The 27,100-nt window shown below is 47.4% G+C and overlaps 2 protein-coding genes across 2 annotated transcripts in view; one reads left to right on the forward strand and one right to left on the reverse strand.

Annotated features, from left to right (window-relative positions):
* Window positions 1-433: 433 nt before the first annotated feature.
* The window catches only part of MBLAC2 (metallo-beta-lactamase domain containing 2), a 32,195-nt gene continuing 5,528 nt past the window's right edge, over window positions 434-27,100 (reverse strand). Inside the window, exon 2 of the mRNA XM_075593032.1 lies at window positions 434-2,178. Coding sequence (XP_075449147.1) covers window positions 1,793-2,178 — 386 coding nt within the window. The 3' untranslated portion in view covers window positions 434-1,792. The remainder of the gene's footprint in view (window positions 2,179-27,100) is intronic.
* Window positions 22,887-27,100, forward strand: part of POLR3G (RNA polymerase III subunit G) — a 63,874-nt gene continuing 59,660 nt past the window's right edge. The window contains exon 1 of the mRNA XM_075593042.1: window positions 22,887-23,027. The gene's annotated coding sequence lies outside the window, so the exon portion shown is untranslated. The remainder of the gene's footprint in view (window positions 23,028-27,100) is intronic.

Below are 27,100 nucleotides of genomic sequence, written 5' to 3' on the forward strand. Positions count from 1 at the left end.
GGATAGGTAAGTAAGCACAAACAACTAGGAGTGTCTTGATTGCAGAGCTCGTTAACAGGTTACCTGCTGCCAATGGTATAACAAAAACCTAATCTGAACTAACCGGTGTATATGAACATCAGTGTGAACAGAAGGTCTCTATCTGGCAGCAACCTTAGAGCAAGATGTGAATATCCAGTGATATAATGATGTAGTTCTTACTCACATGGGTGTTGTTTGTATGCCGTCCCAGAGGCGTGCGTCCAGCTGGTATACAATGCAGACAGAAATCCTTGTGGAAAAAGTGAAGCACAATCCGGGGCTAAGCGAATGAATTAGCAATATTCTTTATTGGGGGTGCACAGCATGGTGGCGCAGGGGATATGCCAAGAGGCCAAGAGGCATATCCCCTGCGCCACCATGCTGTGCACCCCCAATAAATAATATTGTTAATTCATTCGCTTAGCCCCGGATTGTATTCTTCTTGGACCGGCTGTGCTTCACTTTTTCCACAAGGATTCCTGTCTGAAAAGCATAATGTATACATTTTTCACAAGACACAAATAAGTTAGTTACTTTAAAGTTTGAATCTTTCTAAGGAACGAGATCATATGATAACTTGTTTCAGTAATAAACGAGACTGCCTCTTTAAGGCATCAGCGTTCAAGTACAACTTTGACCCGCATGGCATTTAATTGACTAATTTAAATGTACATGTGTTGGACGCACTTTTGATCCAATACCTAGTGTAGGCTGTGTTCAGTATACAGTTCTAGTAGAAAAACAAAGTCAGTTCTAGAAAGGCTTAATATGTGTGACTAAACCTTCATTAATATATCTGGTTCATAAAAAAAAATCTACCACCTATTAACTAACTTGTTGCCAGAGTGAATATGCTGGCTGTCTGCAAGCAAAAGCGGCCAAAAATTTGGGGCATCAAACTGCACAGCCGCCCACTGTCTCCACAAGAAAGGTTTCAATCGCTGTTTTATGGCAAACCGTATGTATGCTCATAAAGAAAGTGTAATTCCCCCCCCAAAATAATAATGTTACATTTGAGAATTACACCTCGTACCTTGTTCTTTATATGACGCTTCCTGAGAAAAATTCAACCACTAATAAACATAAATGGGTTTTAAATACAAACACAAATATCTTGTATTCCAATTAATGCACTGCCCTATATACTTATTTATTATGCTAATTAAAATAGCTATGTGTCCAACTCTCCATAGCAATTTACTTGTGTTGATAGCCCAAGATGTATTTTTCGCAGGCCTGATGCAAATGACGCAGTAATGTGGCTAAAAGATTGATTAATTATCCCCAACTATTGTGATGTGTCCTCTCACGACTATTTTTTTTTTTTATTACCTGGGGGTCATATTGTGTAACAAAAATAGTTTTTTTTCCAATTGGTGCACATTGTTTTGGCCCAATTCAGCTTGATATAAATATGGTGCAGAACTTAACCCAAAACCACAAGTTCCCAGAATTCTTTTACATCTTTATTGTCCATTTGCCGCCTCTAATAATTATAACGTGAGCTATACTCACAAGGCTGCTCCTGTATTTTTCAACAGGCATGGGCAAGGAGACAGCAGTCAACACCAACATGGCAGTCCTGACTATTACAAGACAAGGAGATTTATTTCTCAGTACTCAGTGTTCATATTCAGTAGAAGCAACATTTTTCTCTCCTGAATATAGCATGCTTTTCTAAATAACCCCCGTTACTTTGTTCAGTTTAATTCAGAATTTTGCATAGCAAACCTTGCTTTCAGTTCTTTATTGGTATAACATGGCACCATAACTAAGTTGTTCTTCTAGAATTTGTCAAACGGAGCGCTAACCCTGCAACAGACCTAAGTGCACACGTTGAAACCTTGTGACACACTCCAGCATTCGATATATAGTTGCAGGCTAAACGATGAAGCCGTTCTGCTCCAAATGTGTTGAAATGCCCAGGTAGCACTTTCTCCACAAGGCCTCTGTCCACCAATTCTTTGAGACGCTCGCAGGATCTGACGTAGTCAGGGATATTGCTGTATGGGAGCCAGTCGATCATTGATCCATCATATGCCACATCTCCACTGAAGAGAATCTTCCGATCTCTGTCATGCAAGCAAATGCTTCCTCGCGAATGACCTGGCATATGCATCACTGTGAGCTGTCTGTCCCCAAGACTGATTATATCACCTGCAAAACAAAAAGGTCTCTGTATTTAATGACATTCTTTTAATAAGAGATACTGTACTCGGGACAATGAGGTACTATAAGTAGAGCTCTATTAATACCTTAATATTAACACGAGCAATAATGTCTGATTCATCGCAAGTTGAAATATACATACAAATATAGCAAAAACAATCAGCCATGTGACATTTGTCCTACCATTTTTTACTTATTTTAGAATTTGATATGTTGGCAAGTTTCAGATTTACTCAGACAAGCCAAACTTAAAATATCCTGTAATATACAATACATGCGGCTTTTATTGGCATATACAGTAGGAACTCATGTTTAGGAACAGTACAATTCTGTCATGATTCCCTCCTGCAGTACTCCTTGTAGACCTGTAGGGGCGCATAGAGTAGTCAGGTTCAGGCCCAGAACTGGTAAGTACCAGAACAGACAATAAGGCCACCTACCATTTTAGTTTGCTCCACCCAGTCTGTTACTTCCTTGCCAAACTTTCTGTTTACAGGTCAAGAGTCGGGTTGTTATTTTTCCCTAGCACTGCGTATTTCCGTTCTATTTGCCCCGTTTACTTAATTGTCCCTTGGTACTATTGCTATTGCATGTAGCACTGCATTTTCCTGCAGTATACTGGAGTTTGCCTAGTTAATCCCTTTGCACTTTTTGCCCGCCTGATTTTTCTCTGTCCCCTGCTACCATAGCTTTTTGGTGCAGCTCTGCACATTTTACAGTCCCCATTTTGTTTTCCTTGTCTCAGAATTTAATGTAACACAAAAATAATATCAGTTTTTATATATTTCGATCTCCTGTCTTTTGTGGGTTTCCATGTTACCTCCGAGGAGTCCATACATCCTGATAAATTCTTATATTTAAATATAAATATATATTATTATTATTTTAATATATACTGTATATATAAAGAACAGCAATTATAATGTTACAGGGATCAGGGAGGAGTTAACAGTTAAAAAAAATCAAAATGACATCTGTCATTTCCCACTACAGAAGACCGATCAAGAATTTCATGACATCTGTGGCTAGTATCATAAATATAACTATAACTTAAATAAAAGGGCTGAAGTGAGTCATATTTTATAGCTAGCTACAACATACACATTTATATTGCCTATTGCAGGCCTAATTGTACCAAATAAAATACAGGCCCAATACAGCAGTTAAGAAGAGTCAAGTGAACCAAGTCAAGGTAGGCCCCCTAGTAAAGGCAGTTTGATGAAGCTGATGATCATACTTACAAAATCTGACCAATCATGGACACACACCAAAATAATAAATTAATCATAAAGAAAATGTTGTAAAGCCCATTCCACATTCAAACCATTTGGTTGAAGAGTATTAAGAGAGAAAATCCATTTCATTTCTACTTTGTTGAGGCGATTAAGCCTGTCTCCACCTCTGATATTAAGAGGAACATGTTCAATGCCAAAAAATCGAAAATTCCCTAACCCACCAAAGGGACATTGGGTGAAATGTTTTGACACCGGATGTAAAATATCCTTTTTGTTGATGAGTCTAATGTGTTCGGAAATCCTAACATGTAAAGATCGTATGGTCCTACCCACATATTTAAGATTGCATCCACAAACAATAACATACACCACATTGCAGGTATGGCAATTAATGAAAGTACTGATCCTATGCCTACTAACAGGATATAATGTATGAACCCTTTTGGTTGGAAGGGATATTGACAATATCTGCAGAACCCACATTTGTGGAAACCTTTAGGTATGTTACTCACACATGATTGATGTCCTGACTGGAAGAGACTTTTAGAAATGGAAGAAGCTAAAGTGTTTGCCTTTTTGAATGCGAACCTGGGTCCATGTTGAATGATTGTTTTCAAATCAGGGTCCAATTCAAGTATACTCCAATGTTTGGAAACAATGTGTCGGATCTGTGATGCCTGTTTACTATATTTGGTGATAAATAAAGGACTATCACAGAACTGACTCTTCTTTTGTTTGTTATATTTCATTAGACTAGTTCGATCAAAAGATTCTGCATTCATAAAGGCTTGGTGTACATCATGTGTAGAATAACCTCTTTCTAAGAATTTAGAACTTAGTGTCTGCGAATGTTGAAGAAAAGTATCTTGGTTAGAGCATAACCTTTTGTATCTTAAAAATTGACCCTTAGGGATCCCACGAATCAAGGATCTGGGGTGACTACTCTTTGCATGTAAATAAGAGTTCCTGGAATGGGGATTGGTAAAAATGTCAGTTTGAATAATAGTGTTGGGGCCACCATGGAGTGTCACATCCAAGTAATTAATCTTATATACATCAGTTTGATATGTGAAATTCAAATTAACAGTATTAGTGTTAAGAGTGTGAAAGAAAGTGTGCAAACTGTTTAAATCACCATCCCAAATAAAAATCAAATCATCGATCTATCTCTTATAAAAAATAATATTAGAATGAAAATTATTGGTGCTACCAAAAATGTGAACATATTCCCACAAGCCCATGAAGAGATTGGCATATGAGGGTGCAAAAGAAGTCCCCATAGCTGTGCCTTGTTTTTGAAGATAAAACTGTGAATCATAAAGAAAATAATTGTGTGTTAATAAAAATAAAATAGAATCATTAATAAAAGTGATTTGTGCTGTAGAAAGTGAACATGATTGAAGATAATAATAAATGGCTTGTAGGCCGTGCTTATGCTCTATAATCATGTAAAGTGATGTGACATCCATGGTGACCCACCTATACCCATCTTTCCATGTAATATTTTGTAAGGCAATCATTAAAGCTGTGGTGTCCTGTATAAATGATGGCAACATACGTACAATAGGCTGAAGAAAATTGTCAACATACCGGGAGACACCATCCCCCAAAGATCCAATGCTAAAGACAATGGGTCGCCCCGGAGGGCTCTCCATTGACTTATGGATCTTTGAGAGATGGTGAAACACCGGTATGACAGGAGATTCACACATCAGAAACTGTCTCTCTTTATTACTTAAAACATGTAGTATGTCACCCAGTTCCAATAATGTTCGCAGCTCACCAAGATACATTTTAGTGGGGTCCATTCTCAATTTGGTGTAAAAATGAGTGTCACTTAGTAATCTTAAGGCTTCTTCTCTATATTTTACTGATGACTGCACTATAATGGCTCCCCCCTTATCTGCATTTTTAATAATAATGGAACTATCGTTCTTCAATAGTTCCAAATCCGTCCTCTCTTGCTGAGTGAGATTATCAGGTGTGGGAAATAAACCTGAAACGGAGAAACCTTTGGCCAATAGTCTGAGGTCTCTATCAATTAACTTTTCAAAAGTAGTCACACATGGTCCCTTAGAACCATGAGGAATAAAAGACGAACGTTTTTTAAGACCAGAGTCTATATGGCCAAAGAATATATATAATAATATATAATATATATAAAATAATGTTTGCATGTCAAAATTGAAAACATTTTCCTTAAAAGAACAGATGCTTCTATTTGGTAAATCATTATCAGAATCACTGACATCATTATTAGAATCCTGAATAACATGATCTTTTTTAGAATATAACTTCTTCAATGCCAATTTCCTCGTATATTTTTGAAGATCGATAATAGTTGAAAATAAGTCAAAATCTTCCTGAGGAGCAAAGTTGAGTCCTTTATCTAAAAGTAAGATTTGTTGTGGTGTCAGGACAGTGTCAGAGATATTGATAACGTTGCTCAATGTGGGATTTAGAAGTATTTTTTCCTCTTGTTGTCTGAGCCATAGCGTTTCTCGGTTCTTTTTTCCCCTTCTGCACCTTTTCCGTTTTTTGTCGGAATAAAATCTGTATTTGAAGGGATAGATCTTGACCGATCATCTCTGGAGCTCGTCTTATAGGTTTTATTGAAGTAGCCCCCATCTGAATCTCTGTTATCATCTTGATTCTGTTTTGAGAAGGATACTGATGGTCTATCACCAGCATCTGATAAATCTGTATCAAAACTAGATCTTCGATCAGAATGGGGCAACTTCAAAATAGACCTCGTAGATGATGTGTGGGCAGCATTATCCATCTCTGAAAACCCTTTGTGGGGTGTAGAATGGGAGGGGGGTCTAGAACTTGACTTGACTTCAGGCCTGAGGGCTGAAACGTGTCAGAGGATCCGTCAGCTGTATACTTTGTTCACAATAAAGTCTTTTCTAGCCACCATCTGAAGCCATCCTCCGCTTTGTTCTATGGCTGTGCATTGTTTCCTGCATCCTGTGGGAGGAATTCCTGCCCTTACCCCCGTTCATACCTGTACCCCTTCACAGCTCTGTTCCCCCCCCTTCCCCTTCACAGCTCCGTTCCCCCCCTCCCCTTCACAGCTCCGTTCCCCCCCTCCCCTTCACAGCTCCGTTCCCCCCCTTCACAGCTCAGTTTCCCCCCCTTCACAGCTCCGTCCCCACCTCACAGCTCCGTTCCCCCCCTCCCCTTCACAGCTCCGTTCCCCCCCTTCACAGCTCAGTTTCCCCCCCTTCACAGCTCCGTCCCCACCTCACAACTCCGCCCCCCCCTCACAGCTCCATTCCACCCCCTCCTTCACAGCTGCGGTCCCCAGCCGGTCACAGCTCCGTTCCCCCCTTCAGAGCTCCGTTTCCCCCCCGTTAAGCTCCGCCCCCCCTTCACAGCTCCGCACATCACTCTTCCCCCTGCACCTCACATCACTCTCCCCCCTGCACCTCACATCACTCTCCTCCCTGCATCTCACATCACTCTCCCCCCTACATCTCCCCCCCCTGCATATCCCATCTCCCCCCCCACCTGCATCTCCCATCTCTCCCCCCCGCATCTCCCATCTCTCCCCCCCTACATCTCCCATCTCTTCCTCCCCTGCATCTCCCATCTCTCCCCCCCCCTGCATCTCCCATCTCTTCCCCCCTGCATCTCACATCTCTTCCCCCCCTGCTTCTCCCATCTCTTCCCCCCTGCATCTCCCATCTCTCCCCCCTGCGTCTCCCATCTCTCCCCCCCTGCATCTCCCATTTCTCCCCCCCGCATCTCCCATCTCTTCCCCCTCCCCTGCATCACACATCTCTCCCCCCCATTTCCCATATCCCCCCCATCTCCCATCTCTCCCCCCCACACCTCCCATCTCTTCCCCCCACACCTCCCATCTCATACCCCCACCTGCATCTCCCATCTCTCCCCCCCTGCATCTCCCATCTCTTTCCCCCTGCATCTCCCATCTCTTTCCCCCCTGCATCTCCCATCTCTTCCCCCCCTGCATCTCCCATCTCTTCCCCCCCTGCATCTCCCATCTCTTCCCCCCCTGCATCTCTCATCTCTTCTCCCCTTCAGAGCTCCGTTTCCCCCCGTTAAGCTCCGCCCCCCTTCACAGCTCTGCACATCACTCTTCCCCTGTACCTCACATCACTCTCCCCCCTGCACCTCACATCACTCTCCCCCCTGCACCTCACATCACTCTCCTCCCTGCATCTCACATCACTCTCCCCCCTACATCTCCCCCCCCTGCATATCCCATCTCCCCCCCCACCTGCATCTCCCATCTCTCCCCCCCCGCATCTCCCATCTCTCCCCCCCTACATCTCCCATCTCTTCCTCCCCTGCATCTCCCATCTCTCCCCCCCCCTGCATCTCCCATCTCTTCCCCCCTGCATCTCACATCTCTTCCCCCCCTGCTTCTCCCATCTCTTCCCCCCCTGCATCTCCCATCTCTCCCCCCTGCGTCTCCCATCTCTCCCCCCCTGCATCTCCCATTTCTCCCCCCCGCATCTCCCATCTCTTCCCCCTCCCCTGCATCACACATCTCTCCCCCCCATTTCCCATATCCCCCCCATCTCCCATCTCTCCCCCCCACACCTCCCATCTCTTCCCCCCACACCTCCCATCTCATACCCCCACCTGCATCTCCCATCTCTCCCCCCCTGCATCTCCCATCTCTTTCCCCCTGCATCTCCCATCTCTTTCCCCCCTGCATCTCCCATCTCTTCCCCCCCTGCATCTCCCATCTCTTCCCCCCCTGCATCTCCCATCTCTTCCCCCCCTGCATCTCTCATCTCTTCTCCCCTTCAGAGCTCCGTTTCCCCCCGTTAAGCTCCGCCCCCCTTCACAGCTCTGCACATCACTCTTCCCCTGTACCTCACATCACTCTCCCCCCTGCACCTCACATCACTCTCCCCCCTGCACCTCACATCACTCTCCCCCCTGCACCTCACATCACTCTCCCCCCTGCATCTCACATCACTCTCCCCCCTGCATCTCACATCACTCTCCCCCGCTGCATCTCCCCCCACCTGCATCTCCCATCTCCCCCCCCCCACCTGAATCTCCCATCTCTCCTCCCCTACATCTCCCATCTCTCCCCCCCTACATCTCCCATCTCTTCCCCCCCTGCTTCTCCTATCTCTTCCCCCCCTGCATCTCCCATCTCTCCCCCCTGCGTCTCCCATCTCTCCCCCCCTGCATCTCCCATTTCTCCCCCCGCATCTCCCATCTCTTCCCCCTCCTCTGCATCACACATCTCTCCCCCCCATTTCCCATACCCCCCCCACATCTCCCCCCCACACCTCCTATCTCTCCCCCCCACACCTCCCATCTCTCCCCCCCACACCTCCCATCTCTTCCCCCCACCTGCATCTCCCATCTCTCCCCCCCTGCATCTCCCATCTCTTTCCCCCTGCATCTCCCATCTCTTTCCCCCCTGCATCTCCCATCTCTTTCCCCCCTGCATCTCCCATCTCTTCTCCTCTGCATCTCACATCTCTCCCCCTACCTGCATCTCCCATCTCTCCCCCGACCTGCATCTTCCATCCCCCCCCACCTGCATCTCCCCCCCCCACCTGCATCTCCCATCTCCCCCCCCACCTGCATCTCCCATCTCTCCCCCCCACCTGCATCTCCCATCTATCCCCCCCACCTGCATCTCCCATCTCTCCCCTCCACCTGCATCTCCCATTTCTCCCCCCCACCTCCATCTCCCATCTATCCCCCCCACCTGCATCTCCCATCTATCCCCCCCCACTTGCATCTCCCATCTCTCCCCCCCACCTGCATCTCCCATTTCTCCCCCCCACCTCCATCTCCCATCTCTCCCCCCCCACCTGCATCTCCAATCTCTCCCCCCATCTCTCCCCCCCCTGCATCTCCCATCTCTCCCCCCTGCATCTCCAATCTCTCCCCCCATCTCTCCCCCCCTGCATCTCCCATCTCTCCCCCCCCCCCCCCGACTCTCCCATCTCTCTGAGTACCGATGGAGGATCAGAGTGCCGGGGGAAGAAAGCCGGGGTGGGCAAAAAACCCGCCCCCCGGCATCCTCCTACCTTCATCCAATCCCCTGATGCCCGGCATTCTAAAGCCCCGCCCCCGACATCCTCCACCAATCCCCTGAAGCCCAGCATGTTCAGCCCTGACATTCATAAAATAATTACCGGCCGGGCTGCCGCATCAACGCCGCAGCCCCCGCGCACCGCCGCAGCCCCCGCAGACACAACTAAAAAAAACAGGGCCAGGAGAAATTCCGGGACATTTCCGGGACGGACCGGCAACCGGGACAGGACCGATAAAACCGGGACTGTCCCATCTGGTCACTCTAACCAATAGGTCAGGTTTTAAGGATATCCCAGCTTCAGCACAGTTGGCTCAATCAGTGGCTCAGTCCAGTGCTGAAGCATGGCTATCCTTAAAACCTGATCTGTTGGTGGCACTTGAGGACTAGAATTGGCCACTCCTGAGCTGGTGCCTGCAATGAGCGAAAACCTTCACCGCGTGAATAATAAGAGAACTTACAAATACTGAATTATTAGGAGTCTGCATTGAATGAACTGATGAGAGTGAACCATTAATGAACATAGGAGAGCCCCCCAAAACTGAATGAATGAGGGATGAACTGTACAAATGAATGAATGCCAGCTTACACTAGTTCAACGAATGAACGAATGCCAGCACTGGGGGGAAATGAAAGAACGGGACATGTGGTTGCAGTAGCTTCATGTTTAAAGCAGCAAAACATGCGAAATCGTATATGTTTTTGTTTTTAAAATACATTAGTTCTGTAGTAGGCCTATTAGATAAGCAACTCTCTCTCCCCACCTGCATCTCCCATCACTCCCAACACCTTGAGAAAGGGCATAGAGCCCGAAACACGTAGGTGGTTACTTGTTGGGGCTAGAGGGGACCTTTGTCCAATCTTTTTATGGCATAAATAAATCTTTGCTTCTGCTGCCGTGAGCCGCCTACTGGTTTTCTTGGCAGTGCACTGCCGTTTTTTCTCCTGTTCCTGCTCCTCTTACTGGTGGACTGCACGCTATTTATTGCTGCTGAAGAAAACTCCCCTGGATTCTGCAAATCAAAAGTGAGTTATACCTGTGGGGTGCCTTACCCCTTCATTCTCACTATATGGGACATTTATTGTACTATTCTTTATTGGTGCCTCTGGCACTAAGTACTAGTCCCTTAAACCCTATTAGGGTAACTTTATTGTGTTATACAGATTATTGGGAGCTTCTCAACTGCAGATGTTACGAATACACTAAGGACTTGTCTTTCTGATGCACTGGCGTTCTACACATCTACACTAGTTCAACGAATGAACGAATGCCAGCACTGGGTGGAAATTAATGAACGGGACATGTGGTTGCAGTAGCTTCATGTTTAAAGCAGCAAAACATGTGAAATCGTATATGTTTTTGTTTTTAAAATAAATTAGATCTGTAGTAGGCCTATTAGATAAGCAACTGTTTTTTGTTGTTGTTTTTTTTTCCACGCTTAATTACATTTAAGGAGTTTTAAAACATCCTTTGATTTCTATAGCAGGTTTTAGCCCACCTCACCAGCAGTGCAAGATCTTTGTAACACATTCCTGTTTGGGATAATTTGTTGCCAATGTTCCCAGCAGTTTGAGCTGTAAACTGTAACAATAGATAGTTACCTTAGCAATCTAAGGATACATTGCAGCTGCTGAGTTACGCTGACTGAAGAAGCCATTATGCTTGGCACACAATCAGGATTTTTACAGATGTATAACAGAAGCACCAAACAGTTGCCAGCTTAGGTAAGAATGTAGAATGATACATTGTCACATGCTTTACATATTACAATAATAAAAAAAGAAAGGGGAAAAAAAGTTGGAAAGTAGTATTGCTGCCTAAGGCCGTGCTTATAGTGCTGGCGACGCGAATTCGCCCAAAAACAAAAGCATTGCCGCTGCCGCGTGCGCTTATACTGCACGTGACGGCGACAAGCGATGGAACGACGTCGCGAAAATACGCCTCCGGCAAAATTTGATTTTTCAAGGGCCGTCGCGTCACGTGACGGCCCTTGAACAAATCAAATTGCGGGAATCCCGCGATGCGGCCGACCGGCGAAACATAACTTTCGCCAGTGGCGACGGCCACGGGTGACGTCACCCATCGTGTCGCCGTCGCCGGCACTATAGGCAAAGCCTTAGGCTGCGCTTATAGTGCCGGCTACAGCTACGGCTGACGGCTCCCGTCTCCGTAGCCCAAGCGAAAGTTGTAATTTGAGTTTGGGAGACGTCTCTAGCTACAAGGGGAGTGACAGAAGGCAGAGGGGCGGGGACAAGAGCAAGGGGGAAGGCTGAAATGGAGAGGAGTTGTAATTTCTGTTTGTATGCTGAATTTACAGTACTTTTACTTTAAATTACGGGAGAATTTACTATTTTAAAGTTGATCATATAGTGTGTTTCACTTGACAGACACACAGACATGACACAGAAATGAAAGGAGCAGACCCCCCCCCCCCCCACCCATAGCGCACCTACCACGGAAAAACAAATTTTAGCGTACAACTTTTACTTAACCCCCCCAATACATATAAAAATACACCCCCAACCCCCCAATACATATAACAATACACCCCCATCCCCCCAATACATATAAAAATACACCCCAAATAATAAAACGCTGCACCCGGTGCCGGGACTCTCGGCAGTGGCGGAAGTCAGCTGGGCTAAGCTTCCGCCTCGCCGGCGTGAGAGGGAGACCCAGCGCATGCACGAGCAGCCATTGTGGGACTGAGAGGTGCCTGCAGCGGGACAGGGCCGGCAGCAACTGCTGTGACCTGCAGCCGGGCCCCTGCCACCGCCAGCCCCCCGCAGTCCCTCCAGCCGCCGGGCTACCGCAACCCACCGACCCCCCGCAGTCCCACCACCCACCGACCCCGCGCAGTTCCGCCAGCCGCCAGGCCCCTGCCACCACCACCCCCATCGCCAGAAACCTCACCCCCCCACCACCACCACCACACCGCCCTCCCCCCTGCAGCCACTGGCCCGACCTGTGATAATCCCCAAGGCAAGCCTGATTGGTTTATGTATTGGGGGTGTATTTTATATATGTATTGGGGGGGAGTGGGGTATATTTGTAGATGTATTGGTGGGGAGTGGGGTATATTTGTAGATGTATTGGGGGGGAGGGGCGTTGTATGTATTGGGGTGTTAAGTAAAAGTGGTGCGCTAAAATAAATATTTCAGTGGTAGGTGCGCTATGGGTTGGGGGGGGGGGGGAGTTTTCTCCTTTCATTTGTCATGGGCCCCATGATTTCTGTTGGCGGCTCTGATCTCACGCACACGCACACAATCACACACACACAATCCCACACACAATCCCACACGCACAATCCCCCCCCACACACACACAATCACACAATCCCACACCACCCCCCCCTCTCCCTGCACTCACACACAGACACATTTCCCCTCTCCCTGCATCAGATCAGAAGCTATCTGATTGGTTACAGCCTGTCACATGAGGAGACCGTCTCTGTAAAAATCAAATTCTACTGACTACAGAGATTCATGTCTCTTCGTCGCTCCGTCACGCCGTCGCCCCTACTATAACCGCATGCTACAGATTCAATGCATTTGTTTTGAAGCGACGTCCTTAAGGCTGAGTTTATAGTGCCGGCGACAGAGGTTTTAGATTAGCTATATATTTTTGATTTATTGTTGTGTATATTGAATAAGTATCAATTAAGTAATTAATAAATAATTTTTTGTTTTGTATTTTAACCTCCAATACCCATATGGCTTTATATAGTTGAATTATCTGTGTACATATACTATCACTCAGAGTTATTAATTTAGTTGAGTGCAACCTATGGGAACACTTTCTCTTGGTCACCTCTGACCAATCCTATTTACTAGTTCACAGTTCCATGCACCGCTTTTTACATTGCTATAGATTATTAAGGTGAGCAGTGTTTTTTCCATTCCCTACTTCTAAATAATTACCTAAGCTGCCGATCGATTGGCCAATATTCTGCTTTGTGGGGCTATTGAAATGTCCGACTTCTGACTGTGCTGCAGTCTGAAATGATAAAGCTGCAATGTAACATTATATTATTAAGTGTAACACATTGTTGTTACAGCTTGCAGCTTGGCAATAGTCTGTTGCTGGAAAAATGGTTACATACTTGTGATACTTTGTTGCCAAAGAGCAGAGCTGAAAAAAGTGTAAGAGAACCGGTTTCAAAAAAGGAAGTGGATGTGACTTTCTAAATGGTTGTTATAGCAACCAACAGATGATCAATACATTACAAAAAAATGTGAATGTCATTAGGAGTTGGAAAAAAATGCAGTCAGTATTATCAAATACTCCAGAACTCATTCATTTATAAAAAAAAAAGTGACACTGTGTGCTCATTTGCATGTCATTTCCCAGAATCCCTTGCTGCAGTGGAAGAGCTGTATGCTGGGTGATAATGGGGAAAGGCGGGGTTGCAGACCTGCCTAAGTCATGCAGATGAGCATACAGCTATATTTGCATATATATATATATATATATATATATATATATATATATATATATATATATATATATATATATATATATGTATGTATATATATACAGTGTTCGACAAATCACCCAAAAATCTACTAGCCCAACCAAAAAATCCACTCGCCCCCAACCCGCCCCTAGTCCCGCCCCCAACCCGCCCCTAGTCCCGCCCCCAACCCCGCTTTAAAATAAAACACATTTAATAAATTCCTAGTCAGAACAACATTTATTTTTGACATAAATGTATTTATTGTATTACATTATACTACAATTAGTCGTGTGTGTGTGTGTGTGTGTGTATGCCGGATCTTACCTGATCTGCAGTCCCTCAATGTCCAGGTATTCCTCATTCCAATATACATTGGAGGGGATGTGTTCCCTACCTGTCTTCTGGGTTAGGGGGGTTCCGATGTCTTCCATGTGATGCTTGAGTCAGATCTGGAAGAGAGCAGTATAGATTATTTCGGTGTAGTATAGGGCAGTTAAGATATATAGGGTAAATAAGATATCCAGAGTGTGAGAGAGAGACAGTGGGTGAGAGAGAGAGAGAGACACACACACACACACACACACAGAGCAGCACACACACAGAGAGAGAGACAGAGAGAGAGAGACACAGAGAGAGAGAGACACAGAGAGAGAGAGAGAGAGAGAGAAAGAGAGACACACACACAGAGAGAGAGAGAGAGACACAGAGAGAGAGAGACAGAGAGAAAGAGAGAGACACAGAGAGAAAGAGAGAGACACAGAGAGAAAGAGAGAGACACAGAGAGAAAGAGAGAGACACAGAGAGAAAGAGAGAGACACAGAGAGAAAGAGAGAGACACAGAGAGAAAGAGAGAGACACACCGTGAAAGAGAGACACACCGAGAAAGAGAGAGACATACCGAGAAAGAGAGAGACACACCGAGAAAGAGAGAGAAACACAGAGAAAGAGAGAGACACACCGAGAAAGAGAGAGACACACCGAGAAAGTGAGAGACACACCGAGAAAGAGAGAGACACACCGAGAAAGAGAGACACAGAGAGAAAGAGAGAGACACAGAGAGAAAGAGAGAGATACAGAGAGAAAGAGAGAGATACAGAGAGAAAGAGAGAGACACAGAGAGAAAGAGAGAGACACAGAGAGAAAGAGAGACACACAGAGAGAAAGAGAGAGACACAGAGAGAAAGAGAGACACAGAGAGAAAGAGAGAGACACACCGAGAAAGAGAGAGACACACCGAGAAAGAGAGAGACACACCGAGAAAGAGAGAGACACACACCGAGAAAGAGAGAGACACACACCGAGAAAGAGAGAGACACACACCGAGAAAGAGAGAGACACCGAGAAAGAGAGACACACCGAGAAAGAGAGAGACAATGAGAGACACAGAGAGATTGAGACACAATGAGAGACACAGAGAGATTGAGAGACAAAGACAGAGAGAGTGCGACAGGGAGAGGGTGAGGGAGACAGGGAGAGGATGACACAGGGAGAGAGCGACAGGGAAAGGGTGACACAGGGAGAGGGTGACACAGGGAGAGGGTGACACAGGGAGAGGGTGCCACAGGGAGAGGGTGACACAGGGAGAGGGTGACACACTCACAGACACACACTCACAGACACACACACATACACTCAGACACACACACTCAGACTCTCTCACACACACTCACAGACACACACTCACAGACTCACACAAACACTCAGACACAAACACTCACAGACTCAAACACACACACACTCTCTCACACACACTCACAGACACACACTCACAGACTCACACAAACACTCAGACACAAATACTCACAGACTCAAACACACACACACACACACACACACACTCAGACGACACTCACAGATGACACACACACAGACAGACACACACACACACACACACACACAGACACTCACACACACAGACACTCACACACAAACACTCACAGACAAACACACACTCAGACACACAAACACACACACCCACCCATACTCACAGACACACACATCCACACACAGACACACACCCACACTCACAGACACACATACACACTCACACAGACACTCACACACAGACACTCACACACAGACACTCACACACACCCACAGACACACTCACTCACAGACACACAAACACTCAGACACAAACACTCACAGACTCAAACAGACACACTCACAGACTCTCTCACACACTCACAGACACACACTCACAGACTCACACAAACAGTCAGACACAAACACTCACAGACTCAAACACACACACACACACACACACACACACTCACAGACGACACTCACAGACGACACTCACACACACAGACAGACACACACACAGACAGACACTCACACACACAGACACTCACAGACAAACACACACTCAGACACACAAACACCCACACTCACAGACACACACATCCACACTCACATCCACACACACTCACAGACACACACTCACAGACACACACACACTCACACATAGACACTCACACACACTCACAGACCCCCCCCCCACACACACACACAAACACACACAGACATACTCACCCACACTCACTCACAGACACACAAACACTCAGACACACACACCCACACTAACAGACACACAAACACACACACACACACACACAAACACTCACAGACACACACTCACTGGGTGGGTGACTGGGTTTGTATTCATTGGAAGGGAGGGGGCCTACCTGTTCCTCCAGGGCCTGCTTGTCCTCCACATGCTGCTCCACATGCCAGGGGATCAGGCAGGAGTTGCGGGAGGATCGGGGGGCCAGCGGGGGGATGGCGGGGCCAGCGGGAGGATGGGGGGGCCAGCGGGAGGGTCGGGGGGCCAGCAGGGGGGTCAAGGTGCCAGCAGGAGGATCGGGGGGCCAGCGGGAGGATCGAGGGGCCAGCGAGGGGGTCAAGGGGCCAGCGGGAGGATCGGGGGGCCAGCGGGGGGGTCAAGGTGCTAGCGGGAGGATCGGGGGGCCAGCGGGAGGATCGAGGGGACAGCGGGAGGATCGGGGGGCCAGCGGGAGGATCGGGGGGGCCAGCGGGAGGATCGGGGGGGCCAGCGGGAGGATCGGGGGGCAGCGGGAGGATCGGGGGTGGGGCAGCCGGACAGGCGCACGGCCCCCAACCTCCCCGATGGGAAACGTGGCAAGCTGCGCGTGCGCCCAGGCTGCAGCTAGGAGGGGGGTCAGGGGGAGGTCAGGCAGCCAGACATTCGGGCATTAGTTGCGCAGGGAATGGTGGTGAGCAGGGAACAGCCGCACTGCCACACCAACCTCCCTGATGGGCATCGTGGCCGGGAACTCCACGTGCCGCCCCCCCCTCCAACGCGTGCGCGCGCACCCCCCTCCAACGCGTGCGCGCGCACCCCCCTCGCGCCCAGGCTGCTTCCCTTCTTCCCTGCTCCTATTACCCTGCCCGCGCGGGTGCCAAAGGAGCGTGGGACGGAGGGGAAGCGCCTACCTTGTCATCCAGCCCTGGGCAGCAAGCGGGGTGGGGCGGGGGGGTTGCCTCTTCCTCGCGGCAGGCCAATCAGGGAGGGGAATTACTTATTTATTTTAAAAAAAAAATATTGGCGCGAGCAGGGGAAATTCATAGAGACGCAGCAGCGGCCTAAATTCACACGCCACGGGCGTGTAGTTATCATTAATTGTCGAACACTTTATATATATATATATATCTTATACTATATTAGTGAAACCACTGTATGTTTGCCTGCCTGCATGCATGCATGCCAGCCTGCCTGCCTGCTGGATGTCCGGTGTCCCTAGGGGAAATCTCATTGGTCCCTTGGGCCGCCCCCGCACACCTCTCATTGGTCCCTTGGGCCGCCCCCGCACACCTCTCATTGGCCTGAGGCGGAGTGACGGCCCAAAGGACACACAGGGACACAAACACACACACAGGGACACACACACACGGACACACACAGGGACACACACACACACACAGGGACACACACACACACACAGGGACACACACACACACACAGGGACACACACACACACAGGGACACACACACACAGGGACACACGGACACACACACACACAGTAGGGGGTGTGTGTACATTAGCAGCATGTATAACCGGGGGGGGGGGCCCCTCACATACCCGCCGGAGCCTCCGCCTCTTCCTCCCCGAAATCAGCCTCCTCCTCTCCCCGTGTCTCCCGCGCTTTCAACCCCCCCGGCGCCGCTACAGTCAGCGGAGGAGCGAGTGCCCGGGACACAGCGGGGGAGCGGCCACAACAAGCTGCCTCCCGCCTCAGTTCCACGTGGGAGCGGCCGGACGGGTGAGGGAGCGGCTTTCACCCACCCCTCACCCCCCTTCAAATCACCTCCCCTCCACCCCCCCCCCCCCCCCGGCGCCGCTACAGTCAGCGGAGCGAGCGAGCGCCCGGGACACAGTGGGGGAGCGGCCACAACAAGCTGCCTCCCGCCTCAGACCACGTGGGACCTTCCGGACGGGTGAGTGAGCGGCCTTCACCTCCCCTCCACCCCCCCTTCACCTCCCCTCCACCCCCCTTCACCTCCCCTCCACCCCCTGGCGCCGCTACAGTCAGCGGGGGAGCGAGCGCCCGGGACACAGCGGGAGAGCGGCCACAACAAGCTGCCTCCCGCCTCAGACCACGTGGGACCTTCCGGACGGGTGAGTGAGCGGCCTTCACCTCCCCTTCACCCCCCCTCCACCCCCTGGCGCCGCTACAGTCAGCGGAGGAGCGAGCGCCCGGGACACAGCGGGGGAGCGGCCACAACAAGCTGCCTCCCGCCTCAGACCACGTGGGAGCGGCCGGACGGGTGAGGGAGCTGCCGGACGGGTGAGTGAGCGGCCGGACGGCTGAGGGAGCGCCCTTCACCTCCCCTCACCCCCCTTCACCTCCCCTCACCCCCCTTCACCTCCCCTCACCCCCCTTCACCTCCCCTCACCCCCCTTCACCTCCCCTCCCTTCACCTCCCCTCCCCTCACCCACCCCTCACTCCACTTCCCTTCCCTCTCCCTCCACCCCCCCCTTCACCTCCCCTCCACCCCCCCCTTCACCTCCCCTCCACCCCTCCCCCTTCACCTCCCCTCCACCCCCCCCCTTCACCTCCCCTCCACCCCCCCCCCCCTTCACCTCCCCTCCACCCCCCCCCCCCTTCACCTCCCCTCCACCCCCTTCACCTCCCCTCCACCCCCCCCCCCCTTCACCTCCCCTCCACCCCCCCCCCCCTTCACCTCCCCTCCACCCCCCCCCCTTCACCTCCCCTCCACCCCCCCCCCTTCACCTCCCCTCCACCCCCACTTCACCTTCCCTTCACTCCCCCCTTACAACCTCCCACCACCTCCTCACCACCTCCACCCCCCTTCCCACCTCCCCCACCCCCCTTCCCAACTCCCCCACCCCCCTTCCCAACTCCCCACCACCTCCCCCCCCTTCCCACCACCTCCCCCCCACCCCCCCCCTTCCCACCACCTCCCCCTTCCCACCACCTCCCCCCCACCTCCCCTTCCCCCCCTCCTTCCCACCACCACCTCCCCCCCACCCCCCCCCTTCCCTGAGGCGGAGTCACGGGCCAAAGGACACACAGGGACACAAACACACACAGGGACACACACACACACGTAGACACACACACACACACACAGACGTAGACACACACACGTATACACACACACACGTATACACAAACACACACACGTAGACACAAACACACACACGTAGACACACACACACGTAGACACACACGTACACGTACACGTACGTACACACGTACACACACGCACGTAGACACACACACACGTACACGTAGACACACACACACATGTACACGTAGACACGTACACACACACACACACACACACACACACACACACACATGTACACGTACACACACACACACACATGTACACGTAGACACGTACACACACACACATATACACATATACTCACACACATGTACACGTACACACACACATGGAGACATACACACACACACGGAGACATACACACACACACATGGAGACATACACACACACACACACACACGTATACACTCACACACGTATACACACAGGTATACATACACATAATGTATACACACACATGTATACACACACACACATGTATACACACACACACGTATATACACACACACACGTATGTACACACACACACGTGTGTACACACACACACGTGTGTACACACACACACGTGTGTACACACACACACGTGTGTACACACACACGTGTGTACACACACACACGTGTGTACACACACACACGTGTGTACACACACACACGTGTGTACACACACACATGTGTACACACACACATGTGTACACACACACACGTGTATACACACACACACGTGTATACACACACACACACATGTGTATACACACACAAACATGTGTACACACACACAAATGTACACACACACACACTTATACACACACACACACATACAATGTATACACACAAACATGTATACACACACACAAACATGTATACACGTGTATACACAAATGTGTATACACACACACGTATACACACACACAATGTATACACACACATGTGTGTGTGTATACACGTGTGTGTATACACGTATGTGTGTGTATACACATGTGTGTATACACGTGTGTGTATACACGTGTGTGTGTATACACGTGTGTGTGTATACACATGTGTGTGTGGATACACACGTGTATACACACACACGTGTATACACACACACGTGTATACACACATGTGTATACACACACATACGTGTATACACACACGTGTATACACATACACACACACGTACACATACACACACACACATGTATACACACACACACATACAATGTATACACACAAACATGTATACACACACACACCCCAGCACCACCACATCAGCACACCGGTATCCCATGCCCCCCCAGCACACTGGTATTCTCGGCTCCCCACCATTCCCAGCCCCCATCAACACCCACACATCGCCACCTTTGCACCTCCCCCATCGGCACACCCACATCCGCACCCCCACATCAGCACCAAACCCTCCCAAATCAGCACACCAATACAATCACCATCAGTACAGCCACAGCAGCACTACCACCGCACATGGGCCGCGTGGACCACTCCCCACCCAAATGCCACACCCACACCACAAACATCCCGGGCAACGCCGGGGCTCTCAGCTAGTATATATATAATGTTGGATGTTTTGCAGCTTTAAAAGAATGATAGCCTACACCAGCTGAAATAAGGGAAGGCCCTGTTAAAATGTAATGAACTGTTTTATGTTTAATGAAAACTTGCAAAGAATAGATGAACAAGGTACTCTACACCACATTAGCACAGAGAGACAGTGCCCAATTGAATATGGTGGCACCACAGGATAAGTTGACAAAAGAAACAATAAATAAATAATTATTGCTTACAAGCGTGTGCCTGTGTCAGGTTCCAATGACAAAAATAAAGTGACATTTAATTTCTAGACCTAAGAAAATTACAAAATTATTGCACTCCGCAGACTAACATTTCTGTGTGATCTCTTTTAAGAAGTAGTAAACTGGGGAAAACAAGAAGAAATATAGATTAACATGTTAGAACCTAATTCTCTGTTCCATCAAATGGAGTCAAGTAATGATATCTATATTAACTTGAAATTGGATATCTGTATAAGGAATATTGCAAATCGTCTTCATTTGCATACTGTACATGGTTTAAGAGGTAATCCATCCAATGTCCTACAAGGGTATTTTTTTTTTTTTTATCAGTTCGGTAGTATTAGATAATAATTACAGTAGTGACTTTTTTTTACATTATTATTCAACTCTTAATGCCATTTTTAATTAGTTTTAATATACTGAGCATCCTTTTGATTTTTATAGCCGGTTTTAGCCCACCTCTCAGCAGTGCAAGATGTAACACATTTCGGTTTGTGATAATTTGTTGCCAATATTCCCAGCAGTTTGTGCTGCAAACTGTAACAATAGATAATGTTACATTAGTAATATAAGAATACATTGTAGTTGCTGAGTTACACTGACTGAAGGATTGATTGAAACCGAAAGGCAGCCATTTAGTGAACCCTTGGAAGCAGGATCTTTGCTGGTCGATCACAGGGTTACGTGCCGCTTGGATTGCCTTTTAAAAAAATGTGCAAACTACAATATTTCATCATATATCATACTTTGTTTAACCCCTGTGCTGCCTGCAGTGTATTACGTCTCATAATCATGGACTAATGATTGCCCTTCATTTTAGAACATAAGCTGTCTGCAATGTAGGAAACAGACTGATGTAGTGAATCACACATTGTGAATTACTTTCATATGTAGCAAACAAGTTACCACTGTTTTAGCATTACTGCCAGAATTAACTGCTCCTGTGAGCAATAATTTAGATGTATAACTAAGCCCTGTTTGGCTTTGAAATAGTATAATCACAGAAAGAGCTCACAGAAATAATTGGTGTGAAATCTATGATGTAAAGAAGCAAACGATATCGCTTTATTTTTTCCCTTCAAATTTAAACATAATCTAAACAAGGGGAGAAGTCCCCAGGCAGAAACTGTGACAATTTAAAGATATATAACTTTTAATCCTTCAAAAAAAATTGTCTGTGGGAAACAATATGTATTTATAACCAATAAATGTGTTCACTTTCATTTTCAAGTATGTCCTGGGCACAGAGTTATGATGACAAATACATGGTTACAAATACACAGTTACATTAAGTGAGCAGGGTTATACATTATATACAAGACATTGCATGCACAGAGATATGTCAGTGTTGCCACTGGGGGCAGCCAAGAACTGTTAACTCACTCAGTTCTGTGAGCTTCCCATACTGTATATATCGTTTCTCTGAGAGCTGGCAGGTCTGCTCTCTCATTGGTAACATGATGTAACCAATGAGAGAGAGGTTACCATGGGCTGCACTGTGTGACCAATCAGATATGGGGAGACAGGTGATAGGAGGCAGGCACATTGAAATGTGTTGGTGTTTGGAGTATATGACACAGGCTTAGGCCACACACCAGCAGCTGCACCACATGCTCACAGCTGCTCTGTTCATCCATGCGGCCCCTGCAGCACTGAGCAGCCTAACCACAGGGAGAGAGGCACTGCAGGCAGAGACAGTCAAGGTGGGCACTACACTACTGGGATATATGGAGGGGGGAGATAGGAGGCACCCTGCTGGGATGTATGTGGGAGGGAGGCAGGGGTCACAGATGTGCAGGGAGGTGGTAAGGAGCACACCACTGGGATGTACAGTATGTTGGGGAGGGCACACTGGGATGTATGGGTGGGGCAGATGGCACATTGGGGTGTAAACATATAGAGCAATAATATTTTAGCATGTTTCACACAATAAATGTTGGCAAATATTCAGATTTTTGATGTTATGTGTTTATTGTTTTACTCATTGACTAATATATATGGGGCCCCTTCTATGTGATGTAGGGGACTCTGCGGCACAAAGGTTTTGGAGTGATGCCATGTGGGTGTTTCTCGATTAGTATGCCCCAGTACCTGGGTGTTGTGCGACCCTCTGCCAGAGTGTGGCACTGGCCGGACCTCTTGTTGTCCCCGGTGTCTTCCCAGCTGCTTGCCTGCCTCTCTATGTTGTTGTATGTTAATGCTTATACGGTATATACCTATTAGTGTGTGCGGGGTATATGTATGTGTTTGTGGGGTTGTAATATTCATGCATGTGTTGCGGCTCTGAATTTTGGAGAAAAACTTTTTTTTTTTTTTTTTATAAAATGGCTCTTCCTTGAGACGTTGCAGACCCCTTGCTTTAGGTTGCCCAGCTGTCAGCCTCACTGGTTCTCTGGTAGTGCAAGGTCAGTGGGTGATGATTGAGTAACCATCATGTTTTTTGTTTTATACTGGAAACTAAAAGCCATACTCTTTATACTTTGAAAATGCAGCTTCGGCAGTTCTTTTGCAAACAAAATTGCAATAAAATGCCATAGTTCCCTTTTTTATTTTATATAGATACTGTAAATACAGGAAATTGGCAGAACATCAGAGTTGAGTGAGTTGCGCATGGTAAAGCTCAGTCTAGAGGATCTGAGCAAACCCATCTTTAGATTGATAAAAATGAACTATAACATTTTAATATATGTACGTTTTAGGGCCTGACAGAAATAGCTACAATTTTGTATTTTCTCCTATAACCAGGTATTTATGACCCCCATTTGCATTATTTTATTATTATACCAATCATATAGAGGGGTGGTCAAAAATAGAAAAAACTTAGGAGCCAGCTCATTTTTAGGAACCAGAACTTGGTACAATTAAAATGAAAGACTGGAGTGCAGGGTTGACTGTCACACACCCCTCCCATCGGTGCTCTGTGTCTCTCACACACACACACACACACACAGACACATTGACAGACATACACACATGATAGGTTGCTGGACGTGGCAGTGACTGACAGGTTAGTCAGCACTGCAACACAACACAGCATTGTATTTTTAGGAGCCTGGGATTTTTGCATCAAAGTCCCGGTCATGTTATAGATTGATTGCAAGCTCTTTGCAAGTATTTTATAGGAAAATTTGAATTTTTTTTTTTCCTCCCCTTTCATTCGTTTAATTTTAACCTCAAAGTTTTAGTCTCCAATGTGAGTCTCCAATCTCCACTCCCCTGCATACAATTTACAAACTTATTTAATCACTACAAAATTATACAAACTACAGGCTGTTCACCTGAAAAGCACATCATTTGCAGTTCACTTGTGTTATGTCCCATGCATGCTTGCAGGCAGTCCTCCTAGTACTGTGATATTTATTGTTGCATGTTCAAATGTAAGCGCTTTCATGCCAATGTATCTGGTCAACATACAACATGTATAGTCGTCTTTCTATTCTCCTCTAAAGATTTTGAAGGATTATTTTTATTCCAAGAGGATTATGGCATTGTATTATCAGCTTTGAACGCGGTAGGGTGTGGGGCTGGAAAGACGGTGACACACAATGTGTTGGATTGTGGTGGCATTTTTAACTCCCTTTTTTTTTTTAAACTTTTTATTGAGCTCCACTTACTCAGCAAAAAGAATAAATTACCTTTTGTTTTATACTGCATCTTTCAGCTGTACTGACTCCTGTTATAAAAGTGAAAATTGTGCAAGTTCTCTTAGCCTTGATTGTTTCAACTCTCTCCTGGGGGAATCCAAACCACACCAGATTTTAGGAATAAACAATGAATTAAACAAACATAATGCACTTTCATGCAATTACATACGAACAGAGACATGTTTGATTTATGCCCAGTACATGGCCAAGTTTGTGGTTCTATTGGGAGTGGGTTGAAAACAAATGGCCTACAAAGATCATGGACTATACTGAAAAGCTGTCCGTAGCACTTCAGAATTGTTTTATTTAGGGATGGGGGGGGGGGGCTGGGGAGAATATATATATATTTTTTTTAGGAGCCTTAGTTTGTTGAGGGAGAGTTGTTGTCCTGGCTCTCTGACCCCCTGCCCATCAGTCGCTGTGTGTATCTGTGACACTGACACAGAAACACACAGTCAGAACTACCCCCAGCCCCCTGTCCAGAATTAAAGAGGGGGTGGGTAGAGTCCTGGAGCTCTGCATCTCGCACCCCTTGCGACTCGCTCTTAGTTCTCCAACCCCTACACTCTACACTAACAGCGCAGTGCTGCCTGACCTGTCGGACAGCACCCCTTATCCTGCTCTGATTTTGCACTATCAAAGCAGGATTGGTTGCGCTGTTGCTGGTTGGGGCGGTGACAAACAGGTCAGGCAGCACTGAATCGTGGCACAGGTGCCAGGGGCAAAATTGTAGACGGGACCCGGGATGTTTCCCTCCCTGTTCTAAATCAATGCAACTGGTGTATGTTTCTGCATTGCAAAGATAAATGAAAAAATTATGAAACCACTTCATAATTTTGGCAATTACATGAACTAAATCAGTTGGCATGATTACTTGCCATACATGAGAAATACATTTTGATCTAACACATTTCCCCATCAATGTAACCTTCCACAATGTTGCTATAACAACTACATCACTGGTTACTGCTATCACAGTTTGCATATAATAGATGGTGAGGGGGAGTGGTTAGTTACACAACATACACTATAGATGCAGCAAGACATAGGCTGCGGGCATGGTGATCGCGACGGCGCGCAGGAGGGTGTGTGCGGCGCGATCACATAGATGTGCCTCTATGAGGCTGTCCATAGAGCGTACCAACATGCACAAGAGCAGAGGCGCCGGCGCTCGCGATGTAGGAGGAAACAGAAAATCTGTTTTCACTTGCGGCGGCTAGGCGGCAGCCGGGTCATGTGAGCGGTTCGCCCAATGAGGGCGAACCGGCCCCGTGAAGTCACGGCCACGCCCCCCCGACACGCCTCTCCATCTCCTCTGCATGCAGGACACAGATCTCTCCTGCTTCAGGCGGTGGGGAAAAGCTGAGTGAACACTGGCGCCCTCTCCAGCGTTTACCATGGCCGCAGCCTTATGGTCTCCGGGGGCACGGCTCTGGAGAGAGGAATGCTGCTGCGGGTAGTCCATGCTTCTGGAAAGGACTCGCTGCAGCGATAATCCTTGGTACCAGGGCAGTCACTGTTTTCCGCACGGGGCAAGCCGTGAGACAGTAAGTCCTGTACATGTATATCAACTGAAAATACGTGGCTGTGTAGAAATGACTACTACACTGACTAACTGATACATACAGATATAAGCACCAAATAAATAAAGGGTTTCCTAACCTTGGAATCAAGTAAAAATAGCCGTGTTGGTCCAGTTGCGATAATGCAAAGTAAATGAGTACGTCAGTATTGAGCGATACCTTTTTTTTTTTCTTCTTCTTTGGACTAACAATTGATATGTTTTAAATATTTTCCCATTCGTAAAGATCTGGCTTGGAATTACCAAACAATCACTGTGCTATTTAGCAATTACATCAAATCTATACAGGCCACACATACAGTATAACCATAACTCCCCATGCTGTATTTTTTTTATCCTGGGTTACATACAGCAATTGCTTTTCTTTGTCGTAAAGTGGTGGCCAAGGTGTGAGGCATATTAAAATCACGCATCAATTACCGCACCACTACCTTTCCTATATATCTTGCTCAGACATGTAATGGGTTAAGTCAGATAGAAATTATATTAGTATAACTGATCCAGATTTTTTTTCCCCTGTACCAGATTAAATTACGTCGTAAAACTGGCT

The sequence above is a fragment of the Ascaphus truei genome, chromosome 1, assembly GCF_040206685.1.
Source record: "Ascaphus truei isolate aAscTru1 chromosome 1, aAscTru1.hap1, whole genome shotgun sequence".
In the NCBI taxonomy this organism is placed as follows: Eukaryota; Metazoa; Chordata; class Amphibia; order Anura; family Ascaphidae; genus Ascaphus; species Ascaphus truei.